The sequence below is a fragment of the Pelobates fuscus genome, chromosome 3 (assembly GCF_036172605.1).
Source record: "Pelobates fuscus isolate aPelFus1 chromosome 3, aPelFus1.pri, whole genome shotgun sequence".
NCBI classification, from domain to species: domain Eukaryota; kingdom Metazoa; phylum Chordata; class Amphibia; order Anura; family Pelobatidae; genus Pelobates; species Pelobates fuscus.
Genome location: NC_086319.1, coordinates 195,855,743 through 195,879,338, shown reverse-complemented (window position 1 = coordinate 195,879,338; position 23,596 = coordinate 195,855,743). Strand labels below are relative to the sequence as shown.

The window sequence follows — 23,596 nt, the reverse complement described above, 5'->3', positions numbered from 1 at the left end:
AGCTGAAGGTGCCGTCCTTCCTCCCCAGCGGCAGTGTGTGTCCTTAGGAGAGGAGACAGTTGGTCCCTCTTCCCAGCAGTCCAGTGAGTCTCAGGGAGCCGAAGGTACAGTCCTTCCTCCCAAGCGGCAGTGTGTGTCCTTAGGAGAGGAGACAGTTGGTCCCTCTCCCCAGCAGTCCAGTGAGTCTCAGGGAGCCGAAGGTGCAGTCCTTCCTCCCCAGCGGCAGTGTGTGTTACAGGGAGCTGAAGGTGTCGTCCTTCCTCCCCAGCAGCAGTGTGTGTCATTAGGAGAGGAGACAGTTAGTCTCTCTCCCCAGCGGCTGAAAGTATGTATGGGAGAGGAGCTTGTTACCCCCTCTCCCCAGCAGCTGAAAGTATGTATGTATTGTTACCCCCTCTCCCCAGCAGCAGCTTAACCCACCAAGGGGAGACAGTAAGCTCCACAACAGTGCAGATGGGACCGTGGTCTCTGCACATGCACCACTAGGGGTAGGGACAGTCGGTCCTGTCCACCAGCAGCAGGGCTGTTTAGCCAAAGGGGAGACAGTCGGTCTCCCCCTCCAGCAGCAGGACTATGTAACCAAAGGGGAGACAGTCGGTCTCCCCCTCCAGCAGCAGCCCCAGATCCCGAGAGAGGAGCCTACCAACTCTTCTTTTCACCATGGCTCCAACCAGGCTACTCCCGTGGTAGCGCTGGAACTCAGCAACCCACCAAGGCAGCCTATCAGTACCCCACACAGCCTTGTTGAGGCACCTGGACGAGCTAATCTTTTACCCAGGTGTAGTAACCATGTATTGTGGGTAGGCTGTATTACTGTTTGTGCTTCGTGGGTGGGTTGCTGGACTAACCAGGGCACTGACCGGCAGGAGGTCAGATACCCTGTTAGTCTGTTTGGAAAAGGGGAGAAATGTGGCGGTACCAGCCTTGCCACTGGGCATTGGAGAAGACTGATTGCCAGCCTCCTGCCATGTGACTATGGCCCCTGAGATGTATTGCCTGCTCTCCTGTACTGCTGAGGATTGCTACCCCTTAGGTGGATTTGACTATGGAGCTTGTGTAGTGCCCTCTGTTGGTAGCAACAGTAATATGCACTACCTGAATAGCAAGACTGGTAATTTGCATATTCGGGTAGATTTGCATATCGCTAATTCTGCATGCAGGAGAGACATTTGTGTTAATTATGGTCTTCCCCACCTATTTATAAATATGTAATTATGTTATAATAAGTCACTGAATGTTGCCTGCTATGATTTGACTGTTTGTAATTTTATTGAGTTTTCACAGCAATGTTAATGTAATGACCAAATGGGCTAGTCCCAAGTAAAATAAAGATTTTGTCAGTTCTTGCTTAACCCTCAAAGCGATGTGTCGTCTCGGTCTTTGGGGGAATGGGATTGTATGCTGACTGCCAAGAGTGTAAGCCGATGTCTGCTTTTCTTGTTCAGCTGTTCCAGTTCGGAGTGTCATTTCGTATCCAGCTCGTGAGTTCTGATGTTCTGCAGTAGCTGTGCCTGTCTATGGAAAAGGGGATTATCGCCTAAACGCATTTTTCCCCTTTTATGCTGAAACGGTCCGTTACAGAGGGGTACTGGGAGGGAGGGGGTAATACTGTGAGGGGAGGAATCATGTGGAGGGATACTGGGAGGGAGGGAGTAATACTGTGGGAGGATACTGGGAGGGAGGGGGTAATACTGTGAGGGGGGATACTGGGAGGGAGGTGGGTAATACTGTGATGGGGATACTGTTAGGGAGGAGGGTAGTACTGTGGGATTGATACTGGAAGGGAGGGGGTAATACTGTGAGGGGGATACTGGGAGGGAAGGGGTAATACTGTGAGGGGGGATACTGGGAGGGAGGGGGTAATACTGTGAGGGGGATACTGAGAGGGAGGGGGTAATACTAGGAGGGTGGAATACTAGGAGGGGGTAATACTGTGAGGAGGGTATTGTGAGGTAGGGGGTAATATGTGAGGGGGTACTGGAGGGAGAGGGGGATACTGGGAGGCAGAGGATAATACTGTGGGGGGATACTGGGAGGGAGGGGGTAATACTGTGAGGGGGGATACTGGGAGGGAGTGGGTAATACTGTGGGGGGAGAAATACTGTGGAGGGATACTGGGAGGGAGGGGGTGATAGTGTAAGGAGGGGTACTGGGAGGGAGGGGGTAATACTGTGAGGGGAGGAATCATGTGGAGGGATACTGGGAGGGAGGGAGAAATACTGTGGGAGGATACTGGGAGGGAGGGGGGTAATACTGTGAGGGGGATACTGGGAGGGAGGGGGTAATACTGTGAGGGGGGATACTGGGAGGGAGGTGGGTAATACTGTGATGGGTATACTGTTAAGGAGGAGGGTAGTACTGTGGGATTAATACTGGGAGGGAGGGGGTAATACTGTGAGGGGGGATACTGGGAGGGAAGGGGATAATACTGTGAAGGGGATACTGGGAGGAAGGGGGTAATAATGGGAGGGGAGGAATACTGTGGAGGGATACTGTGAGGGAGGGGTTAATAATGTGGGAGGGATACTGGGAGGGAGGGGGTATAACTGTGAGGGGATATACTGGGAGGGAGAGGGTAATAATGTGAGGGGGGATACTGGGAGGGAGCGGGGTAATAATGTGAGGGGGAATACTGGGAGGTGGTAATACTGTGATGGGGATACTGTCAGGGAGGAGGGTAGTACTTTGAGATTGATACTGGGAGGGAGGGGGTAATACTGTGAGGGGGGATACTGGGAGGGAAGGGGGTAATACTGTGAGGGGGAATACTGGGAGGTGGTAATACTGTGATGGGGATACTGTCAGGGAGGAGGGTAGTACTTTGAGATTGATACTGGGAGGGAGGGGGTAATACTGTGAGGGGGGATACTGGGAGGGAAGGGGGTAATACTGTGAGGGGGTACTGGAGGGAGAGGGTATTACTGTGAGGGGGGATACTGGGAGGGAATGGGTAATACTGTGGGGGGAGGAATACTGTGGAGGGATACTGGGAGGGAGGGGGTGATAGTGTGAAAGAGGTGGAACACTGGGAGGGAGGGGTGTTAATGTGAAATGGGAGTGATACTGGGAGGGAGGGAGTGATAGTATGAAAGAGGGGGCACTGGGAGGTAGCAGGGTGATGGTGTGAGGGAGGGAATACTGTGGAGGGATACTGGGAGGGAGGGGATAATACTGTGGGGGGATACTGGGAGGGAGGGGATAATACTGTGAGAGGGGATACTGGGAGTGGGTAATACTGTGGGGGGAGAAATACTGTGGAGGGATACTGGGAGGGAGGGGTGTTAATGTGAAATAGGGGTGATACTGGGAAGGAGGGAGTGATAGTGTGAAAGAGGGGGACACTGGGAGGTAGCGGGGTGATGGTGTGAGGGAGGGAATACTGTGGAGGGATACTGGGAGGGAGGAAGGGGATAATACTGTGGGGGGATACTGGGAGGGAGGGGGTAATACTGTGGGGGGATACTGGGAGGGAGGGGGTAATACTGTGATAGTGGATACTGTTAGGGACGAGGGTAGTCCTGTGGGATTGATACTGGGAGTGAGGGGGGTAATACTGGGAGGGAAGGGGTAATACTGGGAGGGTGGAATACTAAGAGGGAGAGGATAATACTGTGAGGGGGATATAGGGAGGGGGTACTGGAGGAAAAGGGTAATACTGTGAGGGGGGATACTGGGAGGGAGGGGGTGATAGTGTGAGGGAGGAGAACACTGGGAAGGAGGGGGGTGATAGTGTATAAGAGGGGGTATACTGGGAGGGGGAGATACTGGGAGTGAGGGCGTTAAGGTGTGAGGGAGGGAGATACTTGGAAGGAGGGGGTGATAGTGTGGAAGAGGTGGAACACTGGGAGGGAGGGGTGATAATGTGAAATGGGGGTGATACTGGGAGGGAAGGGTTGATAGTGTGAAAGAGGGGGGGCACTGGAACGTAGCAGGGTGATGGTGTGAGGGAGGGGGGACTAAATACCTTTTTTCTCTCCCTGGTGGTCTGGTGGGATCCCTGGCGGTCTGGTGGCCATGGCTGCAAACCGGCGGCAACGCTCTGATTAGTCAGATCTCACGAGACACATGGTCTGCAACTCTGCACACTGCGGAGCTGCAGATCGGCAGCCACTGGCGCTCTCCCACTGTGCAGACGGCATAGAGGGGCCTTGCACCCGGCGTTATATCGAGCAAGCCGCGGGGCCCCTTCCTGGTGTTGGGTCCTCAGTCACTGACCAATGACCTGACAAAGTCTGCCCTAATGCGATTAGAATAGACCCAATTAGAGAGCTGCCTCTGAGTCTGGGGCTACTAAATATGGCCCAAGCTGACAGAAGGGAGCATCTGATATTGAAAGCCCCAGACTGACAAAGCCCAGGCTTCATTTGGCCTAATTGCACATCCTAACTGGATTACGGGTTTAATCAAGGGGAATGGTACAGATCATGCCCAGCTAAATTCTTTGTCATTTGGGAGTTAATTCGTTTTGGTAATTGCAGACCTAACCACACCTCCCCTGGTTTAGTCTCACACAGCCTTCCTACACATTTTCTGAAAAAGAGTCAAAATCCTTAGCTTATTTTTTGCACGTATGTTTAATTTAGAATTTTTTACCTCCTGCTCTTTGAATAGCATACTAGAGCCTGCAACAGCTTCAAGTGTGTGATTAAATTTCTTTTTTTTTTGTAAATCTTTTTATTAAGTAATCATATGTCATGTAAGTCAATCAGTATGATTAAACAGGTGAAACTCGCAGGTTTCTAACAACTATAAGATAAACAGTAAGTCAAAATGCAGATGTCTCAGCATTAGTATCAGCAAGGAGGCACGCAGGGCTCCGTATGAAAAAAGAATAACTTAAGTGTGAGATAAATGGTACAATAACATTGTTCACGGGAGAAAGGTAACATACAGGATGACATTTTCAGGGTAAGTTGGAAGTATCATACAATACAATGATATGTCGTTAGCTATTACGTATCGTTATTAGACATAGTAATCTGGGAGCTTAATATAAACATATGCGGTGTAGGCAGTGCCAGAGGCACCGGACAGGGTGAAAGCGTTAGATTGGGATGTCGAAGGATCAGATCAATAGGTGACCCGCCAATCCCTTTCTACTGTGGGTTCCCGGGACGGCGTAAGGTTCTCAGGGCGATCCCTGGAGGGTGGGGGTAATCATAGTCGAGAGTCTGATTGGGCGTGCCCAAGGTGCACCCCAACATCTCCATGTTATAAGTGGGTCAGATTACGGTCTCCCTTCCCAACCCTCCAGTCAGGGTCTGTGAAATGCGAGAGTCCCAGTATGCTTTTGACCTGTCGTCCTCATTGATAGTGTAGCAAGTTCGCTTTAGTGCATATGAGTAAGTGGTGGTCTGTTTATCCAGCTAAGCTCAGTTTTGAGTGTGGTGTATGTCTATATGGTTAGCGTTGTGTGCTGTGGGCCTAGGCCTTTCTACGTCTCAGGGTTAGTCGGGGTGATGCGTGTTGCTAAGTTTAGTTCCTGTTCCCAGAGCACGGGGGTGTGTCCGAGCCCTGTGAGAGTTAAGAGTATACGTTCCCTAAAGGTGTATTGTGTTGTATGTGTAGTTTTATATCCCTTAAAATCTGGTTTATGACCTCCTGGTCTCAGTCCTCCGGTCCGAATCTTGTGGGGTGGAAAGAAGGTGAGGAGGGGATAGGTGGGGATAGAAAGGGGGAAAAAAGGGGGGGGGGGAAGGTGAGGATAAGTAGGAGGGGGTCTGGTTGCGTCAAGTGGGTCCCACAGCTTGTGCCGCTCCGCTAGAGGTTGCGGGAGTGGTGTCCGATTGTCTATATCGAGTGATGTATGTGAACCATGGGAGCCACATTTCTAGATGTTTCGTTTCACGGCCTGTCAGGGAGGCCTGCATGCCTTCCGCCTCATATATATCTTCGACCCTTCGGATCCATTCTTTCTTAGTAGGTGGATCGCGTTGTTTCCAATGTGCTGGGATATTTGCTTTAGCGGCGTTAAGTAGGTGGCGTAGTATGGATCGTTTGTATGTCCGGATAGACAGTGGCGATATGTGAAGTAGGGCTAGTTCCGCGGTCCATTCCGGGATGTCTCCCAATATGTCGGAAACAGCGTCTTTAATCATCGCCCAATATGGAACGATGTCCCTGCAGTCCCAGCAGATATGCATAAGTGATCCGCGGTCCGTCTGGCATCTCCAGCACAGTGGGGTGATCGATGGATAGATCCTGTGGAGTACGGTCGGGGTCCTGTACCAGGAGGAAATCAGTTTGTAATTAACCTCCTGATAAAACGAGCTCATAGAGCTTTTCTGTTGCCAGAGTAAAGCCGTGTCCCACTGTGCTGGGGTTAGTGACTTTCCAAGTTGGGTTTCCCATTGGCGTTGAAAAGTGGTGGCCTGGGTCGAGTCTCCTATTAGCAAGTGTTGGTATAATGTCGAGATTGCATGCTCTAGTTGCTCGCCTCGGTCGCAAAGGCCCTCAAACCAGGTGAGATCTCGGTGTAGACGATCCCTGTGTGGAATTGAGTTGTAGTAGTGTTGCAACTGTAGGTACCTAAGTACCGCGATAGGTGTCCCGGGGTGTGTACCCATGAGAGAGGTGAAGTCACGTAATTTGCCCCTGTCAAGGACCTGGTAGATGGGGATATATTCCCTGTCGCTCAAAATGGGCCATGCACCCGATGGTATACCTCCAGCAACCTCCGTGTTGTGTGTGAGTGGGATCATGGGACTAGGGGAGGGTGAGACGTGGCTCGCACTTCTCAGCGACTTCCAACCAAGTAACGTCTGTCGAATCGGGCTTCCTTCTTCCTCGTTGGGTGTTCGTCCCTTTGGGTTCCCCCAAACCTCCACCTCAAGTGACGGCCCCGCTAGTCCCCTGTCTAATGTGACCCATTGTTTTTCCACTGGGCTAAGGTGCCAGTCCAGAATCCGTTGCATTATCGTAGCCTGATGGTATTTCTTGATGTCTGGAAGGGCAAGCCCTCCACGGGGCCTTGGGCGGCATAGGATATCATGTCGGATCCTGGAACGTCCTCCGCGCCACACAAACTTGATGATAGCCGTTTTTAGGGAGGAGAAAAAGGTGCTTGGAATAGCCAGTGGAATCGTCTGCATGAGGTAAAGGATCCTTGGCAAGATATTCATTTTGATCACGGCTATCCTGCCGTGCCATGTTAGATGAGGATGAGACCACCTTTTCAGGTCTATTATAACAGATTTGAGGAGGGGGTCAAAGTTGAATCGGTAAGAGTCCTCCGGGGCTGTGGTTACCCAGACTCCCAGGTACTTCATTCGGCTTTGGCACCATGTGAAGGGGAATTGCTGGCCCAGGGATATATATTCTTCTGTAGGGGTTGTAATGTTCAGGACTTCGCATTTGGAGAGGTTAAGTTTGAAGCCTGAAATGCGGCCGAATTTGTCGAATTCTGAGAGGAGATTAGGAAGAGTTGTCCTGGGATTTTGTATGAAAAACAAAAGGTCATCCGCGTATGCGGCTACCTTGTGGTTTGTTGTCTGCCATGTGTACCCTTGGATGTCCGGGTTCATGCGGATCGCCTGGAGTAACGGTTCTAATGACATTGCGAACAGAAGGGGGGAAAGTGGGCAACCCTGGCGCGTGCCATTACTGATCGCGAAGTCCGCGGTCGTGGACCCGTTGACTCTCACGGTAGCGCGTGGATTACTGTATAGTGCCGATATCCAGGCCAGGAATCTCTGCCCACATCCCATCCGTTGTAATGTTGCCAGCATGTATTTCCAGTCGACCCTATCAAATGCTTTCTCCGCATCTGTTGAAAGAAGTAATAGTCGTGTTTTGGTCATTCTGGCGTGTTGCTGGATGGAGAACAGGCGAAGGGTACTGTCTCTCGCTTCTCGTCCCGGGATGAAGCCCGTCTGGTCCACATGGATTAGGTCCGGCAGAAGGTGGTTCAATCTGCTCGCCATGACCTTTGTAAACAGTTTGGTATCAACGTTCAGAAGAGAGATGGGGCGGTAGTTGCCGCATAGTAGTGGGTCCTTTCCTGGTTTAAGCATAACTGTGATGGTAGCTGCTAAGGACTCCGCACCCAGGTTTCCACCCTCGCCTACCGCATTGAGCGCCTTCGTCAGCCAGGGCAACAAAAGGTTAGAGAATCCTTTATAATATCCGGACGAGAAGCCATCCGGTCCCGGGGCTTTGCCTGGCTTGGTCGTTTTGAGGGCTGCCGCTAACTCCTCCACGCTGAGCGGGGCGTCAAGTGCGTTCGCTGGGTCTTGGTTTATCATATTGGTGATCGTGGTGGACAAGTATTCCGTTATGCGCCTATCGTGGTTTCCGTCTTGTACTCCTTGTTGGGGTGGGCGTAGGTTATAGAGAGTTTGATAAAATGTTCTGAATTCATCGGCTATTTTTTGCGGGAAAGAGGACAGTTCGTTGGAAGCTAAACGCAGTTTCCGTATTTGCGTGCGAGGCGTGGGGCCTTTTAATAGCCTTGCTAGGTATTTCCCCCCTTTATTGGCATGGGCATAATAAAATCCCTTTGTGCGTTGTATGGTACGAAGGTGTTTTTTAGTGATGAGCTCCTTAAGTCTCCTCCTGTGTTCCATCAATTCCCCATAGACACTGTGTAGCTGTGAGCGTTTATGTTGACCTTCTAGTGATGATATCTTCTGGTATAGGTCTGCCATTTCAATCATAGTTGTTTTTCGTTTATGCGAGGCGATGCGTATAAGTACCCCCCTGATGACACTTTTGTGGGCTTCCCACACGGATATTGGAGAGGCGTCGAGTGTATCGTTCTCCCTGAAGTAGTGTTCAAGGTCCTGCTTTATCTGGTCCTTCACGGTGGGGTCTAGTAGGAGTGCCTCGTTGAGTCTCCATGTCCATGATGAGGGGCGGAACAGGGGGGACTCCAACTCTATCCAGACCGAACCGTGATCCGACCATGTGGCGGGGTCTATCTCGGATCTAAGCAGGCGGGTAAGACCTTCTTGTGCGATGAAAAGGTAGTCTATGCGCGAGTAGCGGTTGTGGAGGACAGAGTAGTAGGTGTAGTCTTTGTCCGACGGGTGGAGCGTTCTCCAACAGTCGGCCAACCGTAGCTCCTCCAGGGATCTGCGAATAGATCGTAAGCTGGTCTGTGGGACGCAGCTATGCCCCGAGGAGGAGTCCAGGAATGGGTCTAAGGGTACATTGAAGTCCCCCCCCACAACTAGAATACCATCCGTGAAGTCTTCCAGTAGATGTAGGGCGTTTCGTAGGAATGGAGCTTGCCGCCGGTTGGGGGCATAGATATTAGCAAAGGTATATATTTTATCAGCAACAATCCCTTTGATGAAAAGGTATCGTCCTTGGGAGTCTTGAGCACATTCAAGTTCTTTAAACTCGAGTTCGGCAGCCAGGATGATAGCCGTACCTGCCTTGTGGGCCGTCGGGTGGTTGGAGAAGAAGTTATGTGGGTAGTGTCTAGTTTGGAGTGTGGGCGCCGCGCCCGACTTGAAGTGAGTTTCCTGAATCATGGCAACTGATATGTGTTTTTTCTTTAGTTCCCTCAGAAGGTGCGACCTTCGTTCGGGTATGTTAAGGCCTCTGCAGTTTTGTGTGAGGATCCTAATAGGTGAGTCGCGGTAGGCCATTTTCGTGATATATTATGGTTAAGAGCCGGAGACACCTCTGTATCTGGGCTAAGTCGTGTTCCCAGGGGGGTGCAGCGGCTGAGTTCGACGTCCTGACGCAAGCCAGGGAAAGAGGGGGGGGGAGGAGAGAGGGGAAAAAGGCAAAGGGGGGAGGGGTGGGAGACAGACGGGGTAGGGTCAAGTAGTCAAGACCAGGTTCCGGATCCCAGGAGGATGGCGCCCGTTTAGGGCTAGTGTAGAAAAAGGGAGTTTTTAGTGTCTAATGCGATCTTTTAGTAAAAGATAGAGATATGGATAGTAGATCTCGTGCTGCAACTAGTGCTAGTGGTGCCTCGTTCCGGTACCTGCCCAGGAAGGGGGGGAACCACAGCCTAGCTGCTCAACTCGTAGCACGAGTGTATGGTGTGGGAAGCGCGGATCAGGCTCCGCCCAAGAGGGTAGGTCTAACAGGTGAAGGTATCGTCCGCCCCGTCCGGCCCCTATCTGCAAGCATTGAGTCAAGCGTGTCTGAGCATAATAAATGGGGACGTCTATGCTTCCTAGCAGCATAGGGCCAGTGTGAGGAGGCCGGCTGCACGTGAGCGTGCCCATTCCCAGCCCCCGTGGACCTCTCAAAACCAATATACAGATTGTAGTCATGTGTCCCATATCACAGGACGGTGGGGGGGGGGGGGGGGGGGGAGAGGTCTCCGTGACATCCCAAGTAACGCAATCACAAGCATTTTATCCAGCTGGTGTAAAGATAATGGGTTCGTCTATCCGACAGGTTTAACATACTATTGAGCAGATGCCAGTCCCGCCAGTGCACGGTCTCATGGTCGTAGTAAAGCAATGCAAGAACAGCATGCGTAGGGGAGCAAAACCTAAGGTGTAAGCCTAGGCGTGGATCAACATAATAATATAGGTCCCCCGAGGTGGCTCTTCGAAAAAAGAGGGGGGGGGGGGGAGGGGGGGGGAAGGGGGGGGGGGGGGAGGGGTGAGGGGTGAGGGTGGTGCCGGGTATTAGCCTGGTTGGCATCGTGTGTGGGTCGGGAGTGGGGGTGGGTGGGAAAGCCACGATAACACTATAACCTCACTGGTGGGCCTGCAACATCCATGCGGGGAAAACAACATTGCAGGGAACGTGTAAAACAACCCCAGTGCTGTCCCCCACCCCGCACCCCGTACCTGAAAACATATTGCAAATACATATGAGTGAATAAATGGAGAACGTTATTGTCAAAAAAAATCATATCTATATGGCAGTATGGGGGTCAGAGGTCCTAGGGTACTATGCATAGCCCATGTCGCTTCTCCGCCACCATGCCACCTCACCCCCCTCCAGCAACGAGCGTTACTCGGGCGGGGGGGGAGTCATGTCTGGATACACACAACATTCCCTCCATGCCCACCACCCCACCACCCACTCCCGAGAGCAGTTACCAGTATACATATGTTGGCCGTTCCAACCCCATCTATCAGCATTACGTCACCCGGTGATGGGGACACATTCGTAACCGGGTGATGTGAGGGATAGAACTAAGATCATGCACGATGTCCCCCATACACCCCCCACCCCACTCCCCACATCTATAACATTTTAGGCCAGAAGGCTGTACAACACAGAGAAGATGAGGTAAAAAAGGGAAACAATATCTACGTGGTGTCATGGGGGTCGGTCCTCTCAGGGTGCAGTCCATATTCCATGGGGTGTAGCTGTGTGGCTCAGTCCCCCCCGGTATCCCCCCTCCCAAACCATCGTGCCCCAGTCCCAGTGAGGAGGTTCCGCTTCGGATGGAACAGTGGGAAAGCCCCCGTAAGGAGCGGTGCCGGCAGACCTCCGCCAGGTTGGAATGAGCCCCGGGGTCTGGGTCTCCAGCCCATGGGTATCCCAAATCCCATCCCCCCCCCAAAAGAAAAAGGGTGGCCCAATGTACCTGTGATTAGAACCTGCCTCGAGGAGGGCCAGGTTAGCTGGGAGGCTGGAGTCAATAGCTGTACGAGGGGTTCGGGAGCAGTGTCAGGATACGGCACAGAACCAGGGTCCAAGGAGAATGAAGCAGGTCTTACTCTTCCGGAGAAGTCGGGTTGGGACGCCGTCTGGAGGGCTGGGTGGAAGGGGATCGGGCTTCTCTTCTTCGAGACGGTCTCGGTGGTCTCGTCGGGGGGGCCGCCGGGCCCAGGATCCAGTTAGGTACAGCAGGAGGGGGAAGGCCTAGGTCTCCCATGAATCGAGGAACATCTTCGGGCCACCGGATAGAAGTCCATCCATTGCGATGCCTGGCCATGAGGGCGAAGGGGAACCCCCATTTGTAGGCGATGTCACGTTCCCTCAATGCAGTAGTCACAGGGCGGAGGGCCCGCCGGGCCTCTAGGGTGATCGGGGAGAGATCATTATAAAGTGTGACTTGTGTGTCTCTATAAGGCCATGTCGGTCTCTCCCTGGCCTTCCTCATAATGGCGTCTTTAACGGGAAAGGAGTGGAGACAGCATATGAGGTCTCTCGGTCCATCCTCTGCAGATCTGGGCCTAGCAGCCCTGTGTGCCCTCTCAAATTCGATATGTTCTGGTGAGGTCGGCTGCAGGATGGTCTGAAAAAGTTCTGTAAGGATATCGATAGCATTTTCTGCCGTACCTTCAGTCTCAGGCACTCCTCTAATGCGAATATTGCACCTCCTGCCCCTGTTATCCAGGTCTTCAAGGTGTCGTCTCATCGAGAGCAGCATTGTACCCTGACGGGCTATTGCGGTGTCCGCGGACATTTGATGTGTTGTGAGGGCCTCAACGGCCTCCTCCGTGCGGGCAATGCGATCCGCATGGGATGAGACCTCTGCTCGGAGTCCTGCTATCTCAGCTCGAAAGGTCTCTTGTATAGTGGAGGTAAGGGCTTTCAGGTCGTCCTTAGTGGCCATAGAGTCCGTTAGGCTCCTCAGCCTGTCCTCGATTCTTGCGAGGGCTGTGCTGTCCGTCCCCGTGGGGGTTGTCGGCGCCATCTTGGGGCTTTCCCCCTCTCCGCTTGCGCCCTGTTGCGGGAGGAGAAACCCGTCCAGGGGCCCCTGCTGTGGATTCCTGGGGGTCTGGGGTTGTTCCGGGCGTTTAGTGCGACCCATTTGGCTCATGTGTGTCGCTTTTCTGAGCTTTGTTGGGGTCGGACGGAGCGGAGCTCACCCTCTATGCGGCCATCTTAGTCGGCGCCGTAACCACGCCCCCCCGTGTGATTAAATTTCAGTTAAAAGACCAGCAAATAAAACATTCTAAAGTAGACAGTGTGCTGTAACATCTGATTGAAAATTAAACCATTTTTTTCCATGTAGGTTCTGTGAGTCACAGCCAGGGGAGGTGTGATTAGGGCTGCATAAACAGAAACAAAAGTTGTTTAACTCCTAAAGGGCAGATGGAATGAAAAACTGGCTATGCTATATTTTCCCTTAGGAGAAGGGACAGACACTGGGTGGAACAGTTATTATTATTATGTTATTATTTATATAGCGCCATCAATTTCCGCAGCGTTTAACAGTGGGTGGACGAGCAAACATGTAGTTGTAACCAGACACGTTGGACACACAGGAACAGAGTGGTTGAGGGCTCTGCTCAATTAGCTTACATGCTAGAGGGAGTGGGGTAAAATGACACAAAAGGTAAGGATAGTATTAGACTAGTGACAGTTGCAAGAGAGGAATCAGTCGGGAGCTATTAACAGTTTAATTGACACGCTTTTATGAAGAAGTAGGTTTTTAACGATTTTTTGAAGGAGTGGAGACTGGGTGAGCATCTAACGGAGGAGGGAAGCGAGTTCCACAGGAACGGTGCAGCCCTCGAGAAATCTTGAAGGCGAGCATCAGAGGTGGGAGTACGGACAGAAGATAGACGTAAGTCTTCAGCAGAACGTAAGGGCCATACTTGTGTATAAGAGAGGATAGATAGGTCAGAGCAGCATTATGTAGCGATTTGAAAGCAAGAACCAGAATTTTAAATTGAGCTCTATATTTTATAGGAAGCCAATGTAAGGACTGACAGATGGGTGAGGCATGGGAGGTGCGGGCAGACAGGAAGATGGGCCTAGCCCCCGCATTCATTATGGACTGTAACGGCGCAAGTTGGGAGCACGTAAGACCACTGAGAAGCGGATTACAGTAGTCAAGGCGAGAAAGGACAGTGGAATGGACCAACACCTTAGTGGCATCTGGCGTTAAGTAGGGGCGGATGCGCACAGTGGCGTACATACCGGGGTCGCAGGGGTCGCAGCTCGACCGGGCCCAGCCCACCAGTGGGGAGGGGACAGTATTATCCTCTAGAGGATAATACAGGGACTGTATCTTTAATTACGTATAACACAGGCACTGTATCTTTAATTACTTCGCTGTTTGTTTAAACGGAGTAAGCAGCTTCCAGCATACATGCAGTAGAGCACATAGGATTTTGCAAGTTCATGGAAACGGAGAAAAATAAGAAATGAAGTTGTAGCAGGAGTGATTAGTTTTGGACTTTGAGGTAAGCAGGTTTGAGAGCAGGCTGTAGCAGGAATGCTTAGCGGACTTGAGAGCAGGTAATCTCCTATTACGGATATAGCAAATGACTTAGCTTTCAATGGTGAAAAATCAGGTTTCCCGAAGATCTCCTGCGGGGAGGGAAGTTGTCAAGCAGGATGTGGAAGGTCCAGTTACTAGCCGTGGTCGAGGAGAGGAGAAGGAGGGTCGATAGATTTCCAGTCCGGGTTCGGTGCACAATTAAAGGTTTAGAGAATCTTTCAGCCGGTTTGATTTCGCGGTAACGCTTTCAATAATCCAGCGTCTTGTATCTGGCGCGGTCGCATTATGTAGCGTGGGAAGACCGCGTCAGAGAAGGGGGTGTGGCTAAGCTCTGTCAACTTGGAAGAGACAATGTAATACCGGTAGTTAAGACATGACAGTACCCTCCCTGTAAGGAGCGCCCACACGGTGCTATCAACATGGTTTAGACGGATAGCGTTTGTGGAATGTGGTAATTAACCTGTTTGCATGGATCACAGAGGAGTTTTCCCAAGTGTCCTCATCAATTCCGTAACCTTTCCACCTAATGAGGTATTGCAGGGAGCCACGATGGATCCGTGAATCCAGAATATTTTGGATTTCGTATTCCTCTTCACCTTGTACCAAAATAGGATCAGTAGTAGTAAGTGCATCTCTGTGGAAAGGGTCAGGAAGATGAGGTTTGAGCAAGGAAACATGGAAGACAGGGTGAAGTTCTAAAGTAGGTGGAAGCTTCAATTTCACAACATTACGGTTGATAATTGACAGTATTCGAAAAGGACCAAGAAAGAGGGAACTCAGTTTCTTTGAAGGATGGTTGGTGGACATGTTTTTTGAGGAGAGCCAGACAAGATCACCAATTTTATAGGCTGGCGGAGGTTGCCTCTTAGTATCAAAAAACTTCTTTTGATTAGACAATGCGAGTTCAAGATTTTCATGCAATTTAAGAAACAGGGAAGACATGTATGAAATTTGATTTGAAACGGTGGGGTTAGATGAAGGAATGGTATGAGTGGTATGAACTGAGTTGTTGTATGCAAATTCAGCCATAGGCAACCATGTGATCCAATCATCCTGTAGGTGGGAACAATAACTTCGTAAATATTGCTCTAAGCATTGGTTAATGCGTTCCAGAATTTGGAGGTAAACTGGGTTCCTCGGTCTGATATGATTTCATCAGGAAGTCCATGAAGTTTCAATATATTATCGACGAATACTTTTGAAAGTTCAGATGATGAGGGTAATTTCTTCAAGGGGATAAAATGGGTCATTTTCGTGAAGCGGTCCACTACTACTAAAATGGTGGTATGAGAAAGGGGGAGTTCTACCAAGAAGTCCATAGAAATGGATTGCCAAGGCCTATCCGGAATCGGTAGATTCAATAATTGACCAAATGGGTGATGATGTTCAGATTTGGATCTTTGGCAGGTTGAACAAGTTTTGACATAGGATTCAATGGTGTTGTCCTGGCGAGGCCACCAATAATATCTCTTGGATAATTCTAGGGTCTTTTTTATTCCAGGATGACCAGCCAAAGGAGAATCATGAATTAATTTGAGTACTTTATTTCTGAATATGGGAGGAATGTAAATCCTATTATTGAAATAGTAGAGACCATTTTTCTTTGATAGCTTGGTTGACTTGGGAAGTTCAAGAGCATCTTCACTTAGACCTTTTATGTCATCTATAAGGGACATTAGGATTCCAATGACTGTATGAGGAGGAGTTCCAGTTACAGGAGGATCTTTCAATTCAATATCTTGGTGAATTCTGGAAAGGGCATCCGCCTTTTTGTTTCTGAATCCGGGTCTAAAAACTATTTGAAAATTGAACCGAGAGATGAAAAGATTCCATCTTACTTGCCTAGCAGAGAGAGTCTTGTTGGAGTGAAGATATTCAAGGTTTTTGTGGTTAGTATATACCATTATAGGAGTTTGTGTTCCTTCAAGAAGATGTCGCCAGGTTTCTAAGGCTGCTTTTATACTCAGTAATTCTTTTTCTCCTATAGGGTAGTTTTTTCAGCAGGAGACATGGAACGTGAGAAGAAGGCAACTGGATGAAGAGGATCTTGAGGCGTTTTGTGTTGAGAGAGGACAGCTCCGATGGCTGTCTCTGAAGCATCTGTTTCCAGGACATAGAGGAATGTGGGGTTTGGAAGTTGAAGAATAGGAGCAGTTGTAAATCTTCTTTTTAATTAATCGAAGGCTTCGTGAGCCTTTTCATTCCAAGTGAAAGGATGCTTTTTGCTGTTAAGTAGATTAAGTGAATGAGCTACGTCGGAGTAATTTTTAATACATTTTCTGTAGAAGTTGGCAAACCCCAGAAAACGTTGTAATTCTTTTACGTTAGAAGGAATGGGCCAGTTGAGGATACAGTTGATTTTGGAACTATCCATGCTTATCGAATGAGGTGTAATGACGTATCCTAAAAAGGTTATTTCATTAACGTTGAAAATACATTTTTCTGGTTTAGCGTATAATTTGTGAGTTCTGAGTCTGGATAACACCCATCTCACGTGTTTTTTGTGTTCTTCAGGACTGTTAGAATATATAAGAATGTCATCCAAATAAATGATAACACAAACAACTAGAAGATCCCTGAAGATGTCATTTATGAAGTGTTGAAAGGTTGCGGGGGCGTTGCAAAGGCCGAAAGGCATCACGAGATACTCGTAAAGGCCATATCTGGTCCGGAAAGCAGTTTTCCATTCATCGTTAGCCTTGATTCTAATAAGGTTATATGCCCCACGGAGGATAAGCTTGGTGTAGATGGTAGCTGTTTTTAACCGTTCAATCAATTCATTTATCAGGGGAAGAGGGTAACGATTTTTGACTGTTATTTTGTTTAAAGCTCTGTAATCTATGATGGGACGTATAGTTTGGTCATTATTTCTCACAAAAAACATACTGGAAGCAGCAGGTGAGCTGGAAGGTCTAATGAACCCTTTACGGAGGTTTTCATCCAAGTATTCCTTGAGGATTTTTAATTCTGATTCAGAGAGAGGATAGATGTGCCCAAAAGGGATGGGGGCACCAGGTATGAGGTCTATGGGACAATCATAGGGAGTGTCTCAGCTTCCTTTTTACTGAATACATCTGAGAACTCATAATAACAGGAAGGTATAATTGGTTCTTCAATAACCTGAAAGATTGGAATATGTTGTAGGCATGTTTCTTTACAATAAGTAGAACTAAAGGTGAGAGAGAAGGGAGACCAAGTAATTTGTGGGTTGTGGTTCCTTAACCAGTTGATCCCTAGTATAACCGGATAAAGAGGTGATGAGATAACATTGAATATAAGATATTCAGTATGAGTATTATTAGTGGTCACTCTTACAGGAATGGTTTCATTTAGTATCGGGGCCGAGGATATGAAGGAGCCATCGATCACTCTGACAGAAACAGAAGTGCTTTTGCGAACACAAGGAATTTTTTTTTTGTTACAAAGGATGAATCGATGAACACCCCGTTTGCACCAGAATCAATAATGGCTTCAGTCGTAATTCTTTCTTTGTCCCACTGTAATTTGAGAGGAATAGAGGAGAATTGAGTGGTTGATTTGGAGGGAAGTGCACTTAGTATGGAAGTGGTATAAGCATGCTTGCCGCCTTTTGGACGTTTCAATAAGGGGCATTCTGGGATCAAATGATCTTGTGAGGCACAAAACATGCAGAGGTTTAGTAGTCGTCTTCTGGTTTTCTCTTCTAGAGTGAGAGGACTTCTTATTACCCCTATTTCCATAGGTTCTGTTTGTAATGATGGTTTTTCAGGAGTTTTTGAAGGACTGAATGTTTTTTTCCATAATGAACTCGAGAGAGCTTTCTCGGCCTTTCTTTCTCTAAGTCTTCTGTCAATGCTGATTGATAGTTGAATCAGCGCATTTAATGTAGTAGGGAGTTCAGTTCTAGAAAGTTCATCCTTTACTGCTTCGGATAACCCAATTCGGAACTGGTTGCGTAGGCTTATGTCATTCCATTGAGTTTCTATTGCCCATCTTTTAAATTCAGCAATGTAGTCTTCGACGGGTCTATGTTTTTGATGTAAGGTTCTAATGGTTAAATCAGCTGTAGATTGTTTGTTGGGATCTTCATAAAGAAGAGACATGGCTTCAAAAAATTAATCCGATGAGTCTAAGATGGGGTCATCATTTTCCAAAAAGGAATGGGCCCAGGCCATAGGTTCACCTCTTAGAAAGGAGATAACTGAACAAACCTTAGATCCTTCAGTGGGATAAGATCTAGGTTTTAGAGCAATCAATAATTTGCAGGAATTAAGGAACTCCCTGTATTTAGATCGATCTCCAGAAAACTTTTCGGGATTACAGACAGCAGGATCGCTAGCCGAGTGCATAACAGTATGAGGAGTATGTGTTTGTAAGTCTCTTACATAAGTAAGAATCCGTTTATTTGTAACCTGTAGGTCTTGCATGCCTTGGGCAAGTGTATCGACTCTTTGATTCAGCATAGTAAAATTAGAATCGAAATCTGCTGGATCCATTACAAAGGCTGGATTATTCTGTAATGCTTAGATGAATTTATATGGAGCACAACTGCAGATCTCTTAGGACTCAGATTGATGACTAGGATTATAGAGGATAATACAGGGACTGTATCTTTAATTACGTATAACACAGGCACTGTATCATTAATTACTTCGCTGTTTGTTTAAACGGAGTAAGCAGCTTCCAGCATACATGTAGTAAAGCACATAGGAGTTTGCAAGTTCATGGAAACGGAGAAAAATAAGAATTTAAGTTGTAGCAGGAGTGATTAGTTTTGGACTTTGAGGTAAGCAGGTTTGAGAGCAGGCTGTAGCCGGAATGCTTAGCAGATATAGCAAATGACTTAGCTTTCAATGGTGAAAGATCAGGTTTCCCGAAGATCTCCTCCGGGGAGGGAAGTTGTCAAGCAGGATGTGGAAGGTCCAGTTACTAGCCGTGGTCGAGGAGAGGAGAAGGAGGGTCGATAGATTTCCAGTCCGGGTTCGGTGCACAATTAAAGGTTTAGAGAATCTTTCAGCTGGTTTGATTTCGCGGTAACGCTTTTCAATAATCCAGCGTCTTGTATCTGGCGCGGTCGCATTATGTAGCGTGGGAAGACCGCGTCAGAGAAGGGGGTGTGGCTAAGCTCCGTCAACCCGGAAGAGACAATGTAATACCGGTAGTTAAGACATGACAACCTCAAGATGAGCTGTCTACCAGTTTCAGCCTGGCCTGCACAATCTCTTCTCTGCTCAAGCAGGCACTGCGAGCAGGAAGGAAGGAGGAGTGAGTGGCTGGCCTGGTCTGCAGACAGCCAGACACTCTGCGCACTGAAGCGCCGCCACCGGGTATGACATAATACACTGTACATATCCTGCTAGTGGCGTGGACAAATACTTTTGCGGAAGCGCAGACTGTCTTGAGGATATCTCCCGGTAGGCCAGTTTGGCCCTGATTAAATTATACCCATGCTTACCTGGGAGCTCTCCAGGTTTGCACTAGTTGCTGTGGTATCATAATTAATATTGGTCTCCAGAATAGTATCCTAAAGTTTGGGTACAGTGCAGCAATACTGAACTCTGTTCATGCAGTGGTTCCATTTTAAAGCTGAGAACAACATGTAAACAACCAAGGACAGACACTTCTGCACGCTTTGGTTAGGAAAACTAGGCACAACATAACAGAAGGTGCGTAAGGTTAGAAGAGGGGGTAGCGCATAGCACATATCACAGAGGTTGTAGTATATGTGGAGACAGAAGAATGCAGCAAAATATAGTGTAGTACATCTGGCGTAAAATAAAAGTATTTTAAAAGCGGACATAATCAAAATCGGCAAGGAGGAAGGACAGGGATGGGGCCAAACGCTGACTTGGCCAATCAGCACCTCCTCATAGAGATGCATTGTATCAATGCATCTCTATGAGGAAAGTTCAGTGTCTCCATGCAGAATGTAGCACTGCCCCAAGAAGCACCTCTTGTAGCCATCTGAGGAGTGGCCACTGGAGGTGTCCCTAGGGGTCAATGTAAACACTGCCATTTCAGAGAAAAAATGTTTGCATGAAAATGCCTGCAGGGAATGATTATGCTCACCAGAACAACTACATTAAGCTGTAGTTGTTCTGGTGCCTATAGTGTCCCTTTAGGTACACATAGTTGTCTTTGACGAAATGTAGAGTTCTGCAAATGTTAGAACATGTTTGTACAATAGACAGTTAAATATATTCTTCTAGATTATTAATCTGTTTTTCAGTATGGCAATGCACATATCTGTTTAGCTGTATAAGTAACCTTAAAGCAAACTATATATCTGATTTCAGCTGAATGCGATGACAATCAATTGTCAAAGAAGGCAAAAGACAAGAAAGTGACAAACATGGTGACAGCAAGGACTGCCAACAAACCAGCAACAAAGAAACCCAAACCAGATATGGTGAAACAAAAGGCTAAATCTGCCAATTCTCCTGTTCAAAGAAACAGTGCTGGATCCATTCTTTCTCAAGTTGTTCAAAGAGGGAAGTTTCAACAGTTAGGTGATACAGTAACAGTGAAGGCTGGTCAGACGTTGGACCTGCGCTGTAAAGGAATGTCAGTGCGCTGGAATTACCCACATTACTTGCAAGAGGATGATGAAGGAAGACTAAGGTAATGGAAAATACTGATGTTCAGGAGATCATAAAATCATTCATACTACTTCCCTGAATACATACAAAATATAATGGATCAAAAGTAATCACTGTATAATATTCATTCTAGTTCTTTGAAAGTTATTAATTGTTATTAGTTATATAGGAATTATTAATACATTATGCTCACTCTGCATTTAATTTGCAAGGCATAATGGGTTTAAAGGGGGATCTACATTAAAATTGCATATTTTTAATGCACTTAAAGAAGGCAGTAAAAATAAAAAATAAAACTATTTATTTTTCAAGATTATTATCTCGAGTGTCTAAATTCCTGCCTTTTCTGCAAGTACTGCAGCTAACCTGATCGACCCACTTTTATGCCGAGCACTAACTTCCTTGTTTATGCTGGAAAGTTTACAACCAAATAGCGAAGCTTTGTGGACACTGTAAGCACATCTAGATATTATAAAACATAAATCAAATTGATATTAGTAAAACATTATATAACATTATTAAATAATCAAGTAATGCATATTTTACCAAAGTATAGGAATAAAATACACATACAGGACTCAAGAACTCTTAGCCCTCCTTCCCCTACTAGGGATAACCCAGACTTCCTAGGAGGAATTAGCAGCTATTTGTTAATTTACATTTGTACCATCTAATAAACTCGAGAAAGCCCTTCCTGAATGTTAGCCTCCAGCCATGTCTGCCTTAACAATCCTACTGATGTGGGGGGATTTGTGTATGTGGCAAATTACTTTTAACCCATTCACATTATATAGAAATCGTGGTAATTTTCTGCTGTCTGTGATAATAATGCTGATTATTTCTCTAAACATATTGATTACTTTCAAACTAGAAGCTATGAAAATCTAGAAAATGTAACTTTTCACTGAAAGAAATTAGTCGTTTTTTTTTTTTTTTTTTTTTTTACCATATTTGCTGTATTGTTTATTTATTTATTTATTTATTTTTTTTTTTAATTCTTTATTTTTAACGTGCATGAAAAATATAACAAGTGGGCTCGTCATGCCCCAACAGCTTTGACAAGCATACAAACAAACATTTGACAGTTGGTTGGCATGTAGAATATTTTGCACATTTTTTTATAGATTAGTAGTTAAGTAAACTATACTGCATAAGTATGCACTGCGTGGCAGGTTAAGTTTAATTGTTGCTGAGTACTAGAAAATATGATTGTATACGTGCTAATGTAATCAGTAGACCTATGTAAGCATAACATTTGTCTGAGTGTACTGATTGTTAATATAACCAGGGAGTATATTAGTATACAGGCTAGTAATGTTTGTCCACAGAGAGGTCATAAGCATTAAAGTAGATTTGTAAAATAGGAGAGAGGAAGCAGCGTAACATTGCAATAAGGCACATTTAACTATACATAATAAGACTGGCATCCTGTAGCTGCTGAAAAGTGACAGGAGCTGCTCCCACTGAGTGCAGCTCAGACCTTGAGAGAGAGTCCCTTTGGCAGTTCATGCTTGTCCAACCCTCGGTCTGCAGAGTGTGTGGCATGGTAGTAATGAGTCCATCGTGTTCACCGGTAAGACGGGTGAGTGCTCTCCCCTTATGAGATTCCGTCTTACGGTTCTTGGCTGGATGTGGTCAGATTGCTGTGTTGTCATGTAGGTCGGCAGGAGTAGCCGCTTTATCTATTGATGGACCGGATGGCAGGTCCAGACTGCTCGTTGCCGCGGGAGCTGGGGGTCCCCGTCTCACATCGGTAGGGCACACTCCCTGCCTACACTGGGGCATGCCAAGCTTTGGGGTCCGGGTGAGTTAAACTTAGAGTTGGTACAGCAGACTCTGAGGTGGTAAGGTGTATACCCTCTGGGCCCTCTGCCGCCATTTTAACGGTGCCTCTGTGTGGCTGCATGGCTGTTAGTCGAGAGGCCTTGCATTGTTCGGCCCGCTTGATGTCTGCCTGAATCTGCCGCTCCCATCACGCTGATGTCTTCCCCACAGGGATCGGTCGTCAACTCACCGTTGGGTTCAGTATGTGGTCGCTCGTTTCGGTGAGCGGCTTGATTGCTCTTCTCTGGAGCCCCATCGTGCAGGAGCTGGTGGAGCCGGACTCAGCGCGGCCGCCATCTTAAGGGGTAAGCCTCCGGTGCGCTCCTTTGTCCATCCTTCACTCCTCTCGGGTCCCTTGTAGTGGGGACCGGGATGACCCCCCCGGTCCAAGGGGGGGGGGAAACGGGGCCGGCAGGTGTCTCAGGATGTCGGCTTGCGGTGTCCGGGAAGGGAGACAGGGCAGCGGCCGTCTACCCCGCCTCCTCCCCGAGTAGGCCGCGGCCCCCAAAGCCTCTTACCCCCTTCAGGGGTCCTGAAGCTCCCGATCTCGGGGTCCGCCACCCCGTCCACAGCCGTGGGCAGGCCTCCTGGGCTCTTTGCGAGTGTCAGGGCTTTGTTAGTCGCCTGAGAGGCCAGATTGCTCCGGAGCCTCTCCTGCATGCGACCGGTCAGCATGGCGGACCGGCCCCGCCCCAGTCGTTTTTTTTTTATCCCAATTTGGTTCACAAACCACTAGTTAGTTAGTTAATTACATAGGCTGAATAGAGACACAGGTCCATCAAGTTCAGCCTTCCTCACATTTGTTTTTTGCTGTTGATCCAAAAGAAGGCAAAAAAAAATAACAAATTTGAAGCACTTCCAATTTTGCAACAAACTATGAAAAAAATTTCTCTCTTGACCCCAGAATGGCAGTCATATTGATCCTTGGATCAAGCAGCTATTACCCTACAGTTGAAAAATTATATAATTGAATATTCTGGTTTTGCAAGTATGCATCTAGTAGCTGTTTGAACATCTGTATGGACTCTGATAAAACTACTTCTTCAGGCAGAGAATTCCACATCCAGGGCCGGCGCGTCCATAAGGCGGCACA

General features: G+C 47.9%; 1 protein-coding gene across 1 annotated transcript in view; it reads left to right on the top strand.

The window, feature by feature from the left end:
• LOC134602708 (platelet-derived growth factor receptor-like protein) overlaps positions 1-23,596 on the top strand; it is a 49,947-nt gene that overhangs the window by 10,687 nt on the left and 15,664 nt on the right. The window contains exon 2 of the mRNA XM_063447865.1: positions 20,377-20,701. Within this exon, the coding sequence (XP_063303935.1) occupies positions 20,377-20,701 (325 nt within the window). The remainder of the gene's footprint in view (positions 1-20,376; positions 20,702-23,596) is intronic.